This window comes from Zeugodacus cucurbitae, chromosome 3 (assembly GCF_028554725.1).
Source record: "Zeugodacus cucurbitae isolate PBARC_wt_2022May chromosome 3, idZeuCucr1.2, whole genome shotgun sequence".
NCBI lineage: Eukaryota > Metazoa > Arthropoda > Insecta > Diptera > Tephritidae > Zeugodacus > Zeugodacus cucurbitae.
Genome location: NC_071668.1, coordinates 50,072,746 through 50,088,228, shown reverse-complemented (window position 1 = coordinate 50,088,228; position 15,483 = coordinate 50,072,746). Strand labels below are relative to the sequence as shown.

The window sequence follows — 15,483 nt, the reverse complement described above, 5'->3', positions numbered from 1 at the left end:
TTCCATGTTGAAATACCAAACAATACTGAACAAAAATAACATGACAGCTTGACACTCACTCACGCGTGATCTATTAAAAAAAGGTTATTGAAAAAAGTACCTCTACTTGGATCACCTTTTAGATAGTTTTAAGTCAAGATGAATATTGAGTTTTCCGCGTAATAACCATTTTCAGAACTGGACATATTGAGAAGTTTAATATTTCATGCTGGATCTGATATATCTATAGTTCTTGAACTAATTTTTTCGAGTTTTAGTAAAGACCTTAACCCAGCAATTAAGTGTTGCTACCAATAAATTTAAAACAGAGACACAAGGATCGAATTAATTACAGTTCTTTCAGGAAATAATTCCATATATATGTATATTGAAACAAGTAAGGAAAGGCTAAGTTCGGGTGTAACCGAACATTTTATACTCTCGCAATTTATTGAAGAAATTTTATTAAGATAACGCACAAAGTTTTCTACAATTTTTTCACAAGTGATGCCACAGATCATATACTGTATTTGTGTAAAGTTTTATTTCGCTATCATCATTGGTTCCTAATGTATATATTATAAAGTGAAGGATTCAGATGAAATTCAATATTGAGTTATAAAGAAAGTAGTCGTGGTTGTGAACCGATTTCGGCCATTCTCCACACATGTCATCAGGGTGTCAATAAAATATTATATACCGAATTTCATTGAAATCTGTCGAGTAGTTCCTGAGATATGGTTTTTGACCATTAAGTGGGTGATGCCACGCCCAATTTCCATTTTGTAAAAAGATCTGAGTGCAGCTTCCTTCTGCTATCATTTCTGTGAAATTTTGTGTTTCTGACGTTTCTCGTGAGTGAGTTAACGCACTTTTAGTCATTTTTAACCTAACCTTTGTATGGGAGGTGGGCGTGGTTATTATCCGATTTCTTTCAATTTTGGACTGTATAAGGAAACGGCTAAAAGAAACGACTGCAGAAAGTTTGGTTTATATAGCTCTATTGGTTTGCGAGATATATATATATACAAATGTGCCCCTCTCTAATGCGATCCTATGTTCCAAATTTTATTTTCATAACTTTATTTATGGCTTAGTTATAGCTCTTTATATGTTTTTGGTAATCGCCATTTTGTGGGCGTGGCAGTAGTCCGATTCCGTCCATCTTCGAACTTATGGTGCCAAGGAACATGTGTTCCAAGTTTCATTAAGATATCTAAACTTTTACTCAAGTTACAGCTTGCACGGACGGACAGACGGACGGACAGACAGACATCCGGATTTGAACTTTACTCGTCACCCTGATCACTTTGGTATATATAACCCCATATCTAACTCGTTTAGTTTTAGGACTTACAAACAACCGTTATGTGGACAAAACTATAATACTCTCTTTAGCAACTTTTGTTGCGAGAGTATAAAAAGTACCTCTACTTGGATCACCCGATACAACTGAGGGTAAAGCTGATACCACAGATACCATTCGACGCTAATCAAGGATTGGTGTCGTAGAGTGGATGTGGGAACAATCTCGACAACAGCTAACTTTTAAAATTAATTGTTTTTGTTATTCCGTAGCTTCAAATATCCGCAACAGAATGGTCTAAACTAAAAACTTCCTTGCTTAAGATGTTATTTGTTCTTTGGTATATTGTGTATTTTTAACCAATTGTGTCACTTTTCGAGTGTCACTTTTATTGTAAATATTGTTCTAAAATGAGAGCTGTTTATGAGGTAGAGATTTAATTTCATGGAAAAAGTTAACACTTTAAAAATACACTTATTTTGATATTTAATTTTATTTATATTATTGTTTAACTGAATCAAAAACTTTAAAGGTCTAATTTACATCTTAAATTCTTATGAACAATGCCAACCCTACCCTTATTTTTCATACATTTCAGACGACAAAATAATTCAACAAAAGTTTCATTTAATTACATTTGTTTCTTAATTTCAAAAGGTAAACGTAGATTGTACATAATTAATTGTAGAATCTCAAGGTGAGTACTCCATTTCCAGTCTATTTCAAGCTACATAATAACATACGAAGCTTTACACCAATTATACATACAAATCTCTTCGTATCGATTAGCCTTAAGCGGCATCATGCATGTCAACTTAATTTACTTAGTGCGCATGCTTTTAGCACAAAACCTCACCTGGTTTCAGTTTCACTTCACTTAATCCATTTAAAGCTCTATATTTCTTATATCATATTATTACTAATAAATAATAACTTTTTATTAAATCTGAAATGTGTAGTCCCACCACGTTGGATATTAAAACCTACCGACCAAGATGCCATACTCGGTAACCCTGTGGCAATAACCTGCAAAGCTGACGGATTTCCCATACCGACAGTTCAATGGAAGCAGTCGATTGGTAAATTACAGTAGGAATTTTATTAATTTGCTAATCTTTTTCTGTATTGTCCCCTTGAATGTGTTTAATTAAAAGGGGTTAAAACTTTACCGGTTTATTGTACTTAATGTCTTTTTAAAAAAAAAGGGATCCATACAGTTATAATACTTACTTTGTTACTGTCTCGATAAGTGTCCAGAATAAGTGAGAATCTCTCTACAATAAGTAACCTTCTTCACTTCTGACTTCGCTTTGCGTATCTCTGAAAACGAAATTCTTAGGCATTTTTGGATTTAGATTGAAAAACTCATTTGATCTAAAGGAAACTTGACTCAGCTCAACGCCCTCTAGTTAGTTGCCAAGTTTTCTGAAAATTTATCCTCCTTTTCGTTTATAAATATTTTCATAAACAAATAAAAGAACACGTACACGTCCACTTTATGTCATTTGAAGTACAAATTTTTATCTTTATCTGGAAACTTATTTGGAAACTTAGGTTGACTTAACTACCTATATATAAAAACTAGGGTTACCAAGACTAAATATGTGATATATATATATTTTACTCTGGTTCACAAAGGTCTGGCACAATCTGACTTTACTTTAATTTTAAATTCTCGAAACCTTCTTTTATTTGGTAATGCCATGTCTTCCGCTTGAGTTACTAGGTATAACCTCTGTCTGTAAGCCAACTATGTTTATACGACATAATATTCCAATCATAACGTTCTAAGAATTCTTCAATCTCTCTGCCGTTAACTTTCCTTCAACTCGTACAGAATATGTTTAACAAGTGGATTCAGGGTTTACTTTACGACATATTTTAGCGCTAAGAATGATTTTAACTCAATGTAAGGCGGACTATTTATCAAATACGATTTGACGCCTTATTCAAAACTAATCAAACAATTTAATATCATTATTATTAACTATTACAACCTCAGGTGATTCAGGCGAATATCGTGAGCTCAGTTATGGCATTGGCAATGGGAACTCACAATCTGTAATCGAAACATACAATAACGGGTCGCTGATTATACCCAAAGTTGGGCGAGAACATGAGGGCAGCTATTTGTGTCAAGCGAGTAACGGCATCGGTGCAGGTTTGAGTACACTGATCAAACTAACTGTGCACGGTGAGTGGGTTTTACTTTGGCTTACAATCTTTACTCACCACTTTCTTTGCAGTCGGTCCTTCTGTAACGGTTTCGAAGAAACAAGTTTCCGTCCGTCGTGGTGATCGTGTTACACTGCGCTGTGAAGCTGATGGCGATCAACCGCTGAATATAACGTGGCGCGCCAAGGCCAACCACATTGATCCATCCTACGATATACGTTATCATATAAAAGATTCACCGCTAAGTCGTGGTACCGTATCGGAAATGACAATACTACAGACCATACTTAATGACCGTGGTGAATATACTTGCATCGCCACCAACAATTATGGTCACGATCGCGCTGTAATTCATCTGCAAGTGCAAGAGCCACCAAATTTTCCCGTTAATTTGCATGTTACCGATTTGGGTAGCCGCTCAGTTACGCTGGCTTGGTCACCAAATGACCAAGACTCAATTTTTATGAATAACGGTGGTAATAATCGAGACTCGCAACCAATATCGAATTACATTTTGCAGTATAAGAAAGCAGGCGGTATTTAATGACCTATTTATTTAACCCTACAGAGTAGCACTGAACTATATATTTATATTTCAGATGTCTGGCATGAGCACAACAATCAAAAATTGTTACCCGGCGATAAAACCACGGCGCAAATTGGTTCCCTTCGTCCAGCGCAGGCGTACCACTTCCGCCTTTACGCCGAAAATCATCTGGGTACTAGCGCTCCAAGCGATATTCTGCTAGTGCAAACCGATGCTGAGGTGCCAAGTGGTCGCCCGCAAGATGTTTCCGCCGAGCCACTAGGTCCTCAGCAGTTACTCATCACTTGGCGTCCGCCAGAACGAGATACATGGAATGGCGAACTCCTGGGTTACAGTATCGCATATCAAAAGCATGGCGCGCCAGATAGCGTACAAAATTTCACTAAAGTCAGCAGCTTAGGTGGGGAGGGACTAAATGATTTTCGGCTCACTGGGCTGGAGAAATACACACAGTATGCCATATCTGTGTCGGCATTCAATGTGAAAGGCGATGGTCCACCTAGTGAAGTGACTATGGGTCACACCTTGGAGGATGTACCATCTGCGCCACCACAGGGCGTCACTTGTATTGCACTGACTGCGCAAAATATACAGATCTCCTGGCAGGCGCCACCAAAAGAGTCCAATCACGGTATCATACAAGGGTATAAGCTCCTCTACGAACCCGGTAATATTGAATCAGAGTATGGCACACGCGAAACAAAGATCACCTCAGCATTGAGTACGGTGCTACATGGTCTACAACCTTTCACGAATTACAGCGTACAGGTTTTGGCATTTACACGTGCTGGAGAAGGTGTGCTCAGTCCGACTGTGTCGTGTACTACTGAAGAAGCGGTGCCAGATGCGCCTGAACGCGTCAAGTCTGTCGTAAGTAGCGAGTCTTCAGTGATTATTAGCTGGCTACCACCGCGCCGTCCCAATGGTATTGTTACCAAATACAATGTCTACATACGTATACTAGACAAGGGGCAAGAGTTGAAAATTCTCAAAGAAGTGTTGCCCGCAAACAATCGTCACTTTGAAGCTAAAGATTTAATGGTGCGCGAAACTTATGAAGCGTGGGTAACTGCTTCAACACGTGTGGGGCAGGGACCCAGCACGCCGGTTATCAAATTAATACCTAGTCCCTCTGTGCCCGCAGCCATCATATCATTCAGTCAGACCTTGAGCGTCAGTTGGCGAGTCGATCTCAAATTAGCCTGTGTATTCGTTGGCAATCCGAAACCGAACTCCGAATGGAAGGTGTTAAATGCGCGTTCCAAGAAACATTTCCGCTTGGAGGTGAGCAATGATAACACGCTGACATTGCGCAATATACAGCGTACTCATGAGGGCAATTATTCGTGTGTGGTACGAAATTCGATTGGCTCCGATCACATTGTCTATCAGGTATACGTGCAAGGTAAGTAAAAACGTATGTTAGAGGTACAGATTTAACGTGCTATACGAGTATAATGGAGAGATCATTATATTCTGAAGCTTTATACATGTCATCAATATAAAATCACTTCTCATTCCTTACTATTCACATTTAAACTATTATGATTTCAATTCTGTTTTCATAGTACCACCATCAGCCCCCGTGCTTTCCGTAATCGGTAGTACCAGTAACTCAGTGTCGCTGCAGTGGCGAGTAGACGATATAGGCGGTGCACCACTACGTGGTTTCACAATGACCTTTCGCAAGGAATTTGGTGACTGGGAAGAAACCCAACTTGACCGTCGTGTTAATTCTCATTTAATAGAGAATTTGGATTGTGGCACGAGATATCAGTTCAATATGGTGACATTCAATAAAATTGGAACGAGTGAAACGAGTGCTATCGAAACAGCCAAAACGAAAGGTAGGAGTGTAAAATTTTAGTACAGTATGTATATACGAGTAATGTATATACGAGTATGGTATGGCTTCAACCAGGACTTAACTACTTTTTAACAAAAGTTGGGTTAAATTGGTTACAAAGGGCAAAAAGGGTTACCGCACAAAAAAAAAATTTGGTTCGGACCTGGGGATCTTACTATGTGTACCACACGTTTTTGGGGTCGCTGAATCTGAACCCTAGGTCCATTTAAGCTTATCAGGGTTTTGACATAACTCCAAAGAACTTTTGTGAAAATTCGTCGGATTTGCTTGAAACACATTATTCGGGGTTACGGATTAAGAATCTGTTGTCGGTTTATCAAAATTCAAAATGGCGGATCCAATATGGTGGACGAGTATTTGGAAAAATTCATTAGAATCGCTTGAAAATCGATACTCGGGAGGGTTTTCGGAGTCGCGCTAATCCGGCGTCGGTTTTTTTTTTCAAATTCAAAAAGACGGATCCAATATGTGTTCAGAACCAAATTTTTTGTGTGAATATGAAATCAATTACCAACCAATTGAGTCGATATAGAGTCGGCTAATCTAAAAGCTAATAATAGGTTAAAATGCCGATCAACTTCCGACGGTTTTTATGAAACGCTTTAAATTTAAATCGGGTAGTAACATAAGACACCACTTGTTATCGAAAAATTTGCTCAAAACTAATTAACTGTAGTTAAAGCTCAATGGAAACGCTATATTGTGGTAGTAGTCACTGTTTAATTTGTGTTAAATACCCATTTTTTGTAGGCAATAAACCGATTCCGCCACATAAGCAAAGCTTGATACGTTCCAATATCACATCCGCATTGCTGGAGTTATCCTCATGGCAAGATGGCGGATGTCCTATACAATACTTCAGCATTGAGTTCAGACGTTATGGTATTTCAAGTGACTGGATCATCGTCTCTAGTCGTATAGAGACACACGTATGTATCTTTTGTGTGGAATTTATCTTAGATATCACTATCTCTACTTGCAGACACGCTATACAATTGGCGATCTGGAGCCTGGAACTGCATATAATCTACGCGTGGCGGCGCACAATAATGCTGGATCCACCATAAAGGAGTACTACTTTGAGACGTTGCATTTCAATGGACTTTCGGCCGAGTTGGATCACGGCGACTTACCCGAGGTGCGAACACTCTTCCGCGATGTTCATCTGATAGCAGTAATTATCACATCGGTGTTTGGCACGATCTTGGCTATAATCGGCGCTTGCATATGCTTCAAGAACTGTTAGTATAATGTAAAATATGCACAGCGTGTATTCGGTCTATAATTATATGATTCTCATATTCTCATATGTTTGTTGTAGATCCACGCCAACTATTTGCACGGAATGTCGACTCGATGCGGCCACATGGCGCTGATGGCAAGGATATCCAGCATCGTGAACAATACTACGGTACGGTACGCAAATCATGCCAGCAATCACCACGTGAATCGGTTGCTGGGCTTGAACGCATACCTGAATACTCTGAAGATATCTATCCTTACGCTACATTCCATTTACCAGAACATGAAAATCAATCAGCTAACATACCGCTCAGCCGCAAGGGAGGACTGCCGGCTATGTACGATCCGCGTGGCGGTGGTGTTGCGGACGACAATACACTCTCCAGCACGGGTGCCAAGGTGAAACGTTCGGTTTCTGCGGGCATTGGCAGCAGCGCTTCTAATGCGAATTTAGGCGGAGGACCGGTCACAGCATCGGGCGAGTGTAGTCATACCAATACTGAAAAACGGCATAAACGACGCTCAAAAGCAATTAAATCGGAGTCAGAGGAGTACGATAGCTTGAATAGTGATAGCGATTTGAGTGGTGAACGTATGCGTGAACGGGAGCGTGAAGAAAGTCGCAGCGGACGCGAATCCTCATCTCATCTAGACGATAGTGGTTACAACCGTAAGTAATTTAACTAAGAAGACAGCTAACTGTAAAAAAAATCCGTTTTTAAAACCTGCTAGAGATCTTTCTCATACAACAGTGACGAAAAATGTATTTCATTTAAATTTTAATACTGCTTTGATCTCGAAAGAAAAGAGCAAAATTACAGATATACAATTAAAGTTATTTGCATTCTTGATTTCTTTAAAATAAAAATTGTTTAAGAAATCGCTGTCTGTAGTATGAACGTATTTAAGACCCTAAAGGCTTAACTAAATATCGTGTTTGAAATAAACATTGTATTTTACATTATCTAACGGGAGAGCATTTGTACAAAATCTCGGACGAATTTTATATTTCTTCCAGATCTTTGGAATTAAATTAAAAAGCTTAGCAATATTTGTTAGCATTTAGTGGAGCCTACATTTCCTTAGGATTCGAAGGAACTCCGCCGATACTACAGATCTCTCAAAATGGCCTATTAAATGTAGTGCTTTTGTGTAGAATTAATGGAGCACATCTTGAACTTTTTATGAAAGCTTCTAAGAATGTTTATTTATTTAAAAAAAATCTAATATCAAATTACATATGAATCGAAATATTTCTAACTCTACTTACAGCGCACGGTCATAGTCCTTGCAGTGGTGGCAATACCGGAGGCAATAAAGAGCGGCTTTCAGTATTCAGTAGGCCTCAACTTCATAGTAAGTTAGTACCCATTTTAACTAATTAACACATTTTGAGATTTTGCAAGCATTACAAATACTCGTACTAACCCCTTCACCGACCTGTAGTACAACCGCCATGGCCACCGTCAACTAAATCATTAAAACACCACAATCAATTTTTATTACTAACCACCTTTGAGTGCATAAAATACGCCAAGCATCATACACAGCACACCCTAACACTTACTCAAATTCAAACAAGAAATCAAAACACAACAAACGTTTAGTCAATTTTGTGTCTTACAGCATTTTCTTTAAGTAAATTTGCATAAATATATCTACATATATATATGTTCAGAAAACATTATGCCGATTCACAAGAAAGACTCCAAGAAAGAGAACTTACGCACTTCTAAATCACCGAAACCTTCACCCACTACCACATCAACAGCAGCGGCAACGCCAACTGCACTCAAATCCACACGCTCCTTTTTCCAAGCCATAATACCCACACGCATCATATCCACCGCCCTGCATGCACCCGAACGTCAAGCACCTCCCCCAAATCCCTCAGCCCACTCACAGTACGTGCAAACCCCCATCACAGCCAAGCAGTGCAGTTCAATGGCAGCCGCAGCAGCAGCAGCCGCCGCAGCCAAAGCAGGCAACAAAAAGTCGAAATTGCATGGTCAGGCCGCACAACCCCATCAGTTGCATCAAATGTTGCCACAACGTCCATCAGTCATATCTCCTGCACAGCTGCAGCTGCAGCAGCCGCAACAACGCCAACCGCAAGCACGCAGCACTGCACAACTTATCAACGCCACTTCAGCTGCACGCCCATTATCTCCATCGCCGCCATATCGTTTCGCTTCTTCCACATCATCAACATCGACTTCATCCAAGCATGAGCGTGTCGCCAATATCAATACCAATGCAGCAACAACAACCCCCTCAATCACCAACATTACTAGCAACAACCACGAGACAATCATTTGCAGCAATCCATCATCACGTACAAGTCCCCAAGCATTGGTTAGCACCACCACTACCAACAACACATCCAATAATACCCCAACAACCACCCATGTCATCAACAACTGCGCGAAGCCACCGAATTCGCGTAGCGGCAGTAGTAGTAGCGATAGCATCGGATACCACAAGCGCTCGCTTTCCAATAGGCAAGCCATTAGTGTTGTAGTCGATGTGTTTTCCAACACAGAATACTTTAAACTCTAATTTGCACTCGCATACACGCAAACACTTGCAAGCATATATTCATGAGTGTTAATCATCAATTGAAATATTCTATTAAGTTTATTATTAAGTTTGTGATGATATATTATATTAAGGGAGTTAGAGATTTATTAATACATGTCTGACCGATTGACTGGCTTTTCGTATGCATTATGATGAATTATCCTCTTGAAACTAAAATAAATAATTTTTTTATGGTGTTATGTCCACACCCTGATCTGATGGTGTGAAATGAACCACGAATTCGAATTCAGAGAGCTCAAAAACAGATCACATAAGGTACATATAGTAAGACCCTTAGGTCAAACCCTTTTTGTTTGTGACTGTGTTATATTATGTTTAATTAATCTGGATGCTACTTTCTTCGATAAATCCTTTCAAACACTACAAATGACAAAAAACACTTTGGTTCAGTGGTTAATAGTTCTATAAAATTCAATTAGATTAAACGAGGGCAATGTTTCTCAATTCAGTATAAAAAGTAAATTGGCAAAGTTTTCAAGAAGAACAGTAGAAAGAGTTTATGCGTCATTGCGATACTCTGACAGCGCTGAAATACTTACCGACGTCTAAGCGTTTAGATCCACATTAATCCTGTAAATTTCAAAGTATTCATCAGGAATGCCTCCTATTCTGCTTTCGAGATTTATAAATTATTTCTTTGTGACTTACATCTAAACTCGAACTAAGACACATACCGAGCTTTCTACGCACTACTTTAATTTTATACTGTATTCTGACAATTTGGTTAAGCTTTGAGAAATTCATATATGTTGTTTATGTTATTTAAACTCACTCACTTGCATGTTGTCCCGCATTTATTTGCATGTTTTACTAAATACTAATCAGCACACTTCTAATAATCATCTTACCCAATTGTTATAATACCCTCCGAGACATTACATATTGATGCAGCTAATCGTATTTGTTCATTGTATTCAACAGCAGCATGGACCCCGTGCCCTTCGACTACCGGCTCTTTGACCCGCCACCAAAACAACCGAAACCAACCATTGCCTGTGGGGCACAGTCACAATCGCATCACCATCACCAGCGACAAACATCATCCACATCAACATCCACATCAGCTTCCACATCCACATCTGCCCAAAATTCAACCAACCATACAAATATGCCCGGCAGTCTATCCGGTGGCAAAATACGATCAAAAGCTACCGATACTAATTCCAACAGCGGCAGTAACCTCCTCCTCTCCGGCGAGTTCCAATGCACAACTAACAGCATCCCCGCCCCGCATATTGTCCAGTCGGGTTCATATGTCGAAATTCTGAAGCATGCCGCACCACAACCCCCCAACATAACAAACAACCAACAAACACCCATGCAAGCGCCAAACACAAAACGTCCAAGCGGCGCTGGCATTGGCGTTGGCGGTGGCTCAAATAACGGAAGTAGTAATAATGCTGTCAGCGGTGCCGCCTTGGCTTGTCACAACAAGAGCTACGGTGATTTTCTAACAATTACACCACGCCGCAAAGGTAAGCTGCTTTCATCCGGCTATGGTGAAAAACACGGCGGTGCTGGTGGCGGTGCACTTGATGGCAGCAATCAGGACAATTATCGCCATCATTTGCCCACCAGTATTGAACCACTTCATTTACTCGGCATACCCAACGACAATATGTCGACATTCTTTGACTATCGCGCCATGGAGACGCTCAGCAATGCCGATACGCTCGCAATCGGCAGCAGTCTTTCGGGTCATGCACACAACAACAAAGCCAACAAATCGTACGACACGAACATCACTTGCTTGAATGCAAACAATTATGTCGAAACCACACAAAGCAACAGCAGCTCAGGCATACCTGATGAATTTCATAATATAATAAGCGAGAAGAATTTGAGTCCACCCTCGGCTTTCAGTGATAACAACAGCTGTCTGCCAAAGGGCAAAGTTTAAAGTCCAAGTCTCGTGGCAGCACTTCAACGAAGATCATATCAAAATAGTGGGTTTTACGGTATAATTAACCTAAAAGAACTGAAGAATTCTGCATATCAAGTACGCGAATCTCTGTAATGGTTATACTAGAATTACGGACATAACTATACATATATTCATGAGTATTCATGAGAAAAGTATAGTAGAACATTGATGTCGGTTTAGGATGTCGGAACATCGAAACGAAAACACAACTGAAGACTTTACGGAAGCATTTAAACACAAGCGACAAATAAAAAGTTAAAATATTTTAATTGAGCGACTGGATGACTCTTAAGTTCAACGATATTCTCTGGAAGAAAATCTTTTAAGAAGTATCGCATTTGTATACTGCAAAAGCTACAAGTTAGGCTCTCTACGTCTCCAAAAATCATATACATAAATATGTGTTATGATTGTATGTACTAGCCTATATGCTAATTTATGTAAATTTATTAAATTGTAGTACGAGTGACGCATAGTTAAATGAATTAGAATTAGAAAATTTCAGTTTGTTCATTACATAGAACTCGAAATGTTTAGCGGATAGGTAAATCAGTAATAGTTCGGACAATTTACGTGGATATACGAAAGTACCAAACATTTTCAGTTGTTATTATCGACTATTATTCATTATATATATAATTTAACCCTACAATTTAAGTCTATGTATAACTCAGAACCATTTCCATATGGCTCTGTCCATTATTTTCCTTTTTTGAAAACCAATTCTTTGTTCGAGGCAGTTTTTACGTGAGATTTGCATAATCCTTAACTCTGTATTCGAGGCGCTTACAGTTCGTAGGACAGTGAACATATTTTGAATTCACAGCAGTTCTGGCTTTTGTACTACTATTTTTTAGAGTTCGCTACAAACTAACATATTTTCAACATAGTCCCCGAATCCATTGAGCCGAACCGATATTATTTGACTACAAAAAAAAAATGATAAAAAGTTAAAATATGGACTAAAATTTGAACCAGAATTAGAAGACATCGTGACTTTAGTCGGTCATTGCTTTGTTTTCTTGGGATCTTATTGTCATGGGATATTACAGCCCATGAACGAGAATTCTTTTCGAAACAAAAGCAACTCATTCATTTCAATGAAAGGTTTAATTGTAGAATCATTGGTAAATGAAGCTGGACTTCAATATTAATGAACTCCTTTCATTATTCTTATTTCTTTAAATGTTAACTTTGATGATTAAATGATTGCTTGTGCTCTATTTCATGGTTAAGACATTGGGATCATGAAGAACATAAAAAAATATTCACTTCGGCTAAGAGTCTGAACGCAGCGACACCGGTTTATACAACCTTATAGATATGTAGAGATATGTATTAAGCAAATGTACTTCCATTTTCAGTCGATAATCTTTATTCAGAAATCTTAACCTTATTAAGATGATCGAAATATTGCTTTTGGTAGATTTTAGATAAATAATTTGAACTACATATCGAGAGTATATTATATGAGTCCTTCTTCTGTCAATCCTGAATTTTATTTCAAACAATCTTCTCCGAATTAAGCAGTCCATCATATTAATGATCTTTGATCTCAACTTCAATTCCTCAATCATATTCTCTGTGATCTTTGTTTCCGCTTTCTGGGTAACATTTTTATGTGTTGAAAATAGTTTCAGTCAAATTGGGGTCAGATTGTCGACATATACGTACATTCCAAACCCTGTTGGGATCCATTATTGTTTCTGTTCTTACAACTCTATTCTGCTCTCCAACAAAGCAGCATAGATGTGTTTGGAAGGTCTAATCATACATAGTTTTAGATATTGCTGATTACAGAGTTTCTAAAATCGACCGCTATATTGGGAAAGGCATTAAATAGACAAGTTGGGTTTGAATTAATTTGATAATTATTGTTACTAACTATTTTATTCTAGCATGACCTTTGAATGACAAGACTCTTCCAAATTGTATAATAAATGGTTGATTGGAAATAATTGAAGGAGGATGTACTGGTTCTTTAGGTTTTTAGTTAATTTATGGAATTGACTTCAAGTTCGGCAAATTGTGGTGAGGAAAGTTAAAGAATATCATAATCGGGTAGAATTAAGACAAAAGATACTGCATTAGATTATTTGAATAATACATATACATATTTATAAGCATAAGAAACACACTGTTAATTAGTTAAATCTACAAATGAAGAATTTAATTATCATAAATATAAACGAACGAATATTTTTTTTTTAATATTGTGTATATACCAACACAGAGCAAAGTGTTTAAAAGCATTTAATTATTTGCATTTAAAAATCAAATATCAAAAACTAAAACAAAATATCAATATTATTAACTGAACATATTGACAAGTTACATAGCTATCTTATAGACTGTATGTGTGTACATATTATGAAAGAAAACGTTATAACCGTTCATTGTGGTAAATAAGGTAAAGAAGTCAATGCATTATTAATAAATATAGTTAACCATTATACCAGCAGTCCCTGCATGTATGCCAACAAATAATAAAATTAGACAGTTTGGTAGCAGCCAAAACCGACAATTTGCGATTAACCCTCGAAATCAATTTTAAAGCGTCAATTTTTTTACGAAAATTTACAAACTTTTGAACTAGATCTGTATGTAAGTGTATTTAAGCAGAAATTAAAAACAAAATTTAAAAGTGACAAATTTTTGAAAAAGCTAAAAAATAAAGCAAATTAATACAACGCGCATTAACTGTTGTAAGTTTGAAAAAATAATCAATAAATTTTAACAATTAATCGAAGTTTATATCTTATAAATAACGACAATGAGCAAACAACAAACACAAAAAATGAAATAAATTTAATAAGAGAAATCCGCAAATTACAAAAAATACTTAAATAAAAAAATTAACTGAAATTGTGCGTCATTTATAATATATTTCAAAAATATTTAGATTTACATAAAATTAACCAGAAATCATATGACATATACTTACACACACATACAATTTAGCTATAAAAAAAATTGTGGAAGGGAAAACAAAAACAATTTTTACCAATTACTTAAAAGATATTTTAATGAAGGCTCAATTATTTTGGAATTTGTTCGTCGTGTATATTGAAAACTAAAACAGTAAGCATTTTTAGACCATAAGTTCAACATGACACAAAAACAACAAGCTGTAACAATAAAAGTTAAATGAAAAACGCATAGTTGTAGTATCTAATACATGAACTAATTAAAAATTTCAAAACAAAACAATTAAGAAATAATAATAAGAATTCAATAAAGATTGATGAAGTTCCAGTTTGGATACTTATAACAGTAATTAATCCAAAATCAAAAGATTTTTAATGGCGGTAATGAATGCAACCCTGGATGTGGTTCTGTGTTTAGTATCACCAGACTATAAGTAGTTTCAAATGCTCTCGGAGGGTAAAAGCGTTTTTAAACAGCCAAATTAATTGATCAATAAATATTTTTATTGAGAAACCCTTTTTTGCCTTTTATACTGCCGGCTACTCGATAACCGATCAGCTGTACATTTTTATACTCTCGCAACAAAAGTTGCTAAGAGAGTATTATAGTTTTGTTCACATAAAGGTTTGTGTCTGTGTCACCAAGAAATACAAGAGTAAGATATGGGGTTATATACATATAAATTATCTGGGTGTCGAGTGGAGTTGAAATCCGGATGTCTGTCCGTCTGTCCGTGCCAGCGATAACTAGAGTAAAAATTGTGATATCTTAATAAAACTTGGAACACATGTTCCTTGGGACCGTGAGAGGGTTTACTTTCGAATGGGCAAAAAAAAGTTGACCATTGCCACGCCCACAAAATGTCGAAAACCAAAAACACATAAAGTGTCATAACTAAGCTGTAAATAAGTTAT

General features: G+C 37.4%; 1 protein-coding gene across 1 annotated transcript in view; it reads left to right on the top strand.

Moving 5' to 3' along the window:
* Positions 1–14,542, top strand: part of LOC105218480 (cell adhesion molecule Dscam2-like) — a 95,254-nt gene extending 80,712 nt beyond the window's left edge. Inside the window, 10 exon segments of the mRNA XM_054227201.1 lie at positions 2,245–2,364; positions 3,288–3,479; positions 3,532–3,996; positions 4,060–5,412; positions 5,576–5,854; positions 6,625–6,803; positions 6,857–7,115; positions 7,196–7,786; positions 8,389–8,476; positions 10,639–14,542. Coding sequence (XP_054083176.1) covers positions 2,245–2,364; positions 3,288–3,479; positions 3,532–3,996; positions 4,060–5,412; positions 5,576–5,854; positions 6,625–6,803; positions 6,857–7,115; positions 7,196–7,786; positions 8,389–8,476; positions 10,639–11,617 — 4,505 coding nt within the window. The 3' untranslated portion in view covers positions 11,618–14,542.
* Positions 14,543–15,483: the final 941 nt, after the last annotated feature.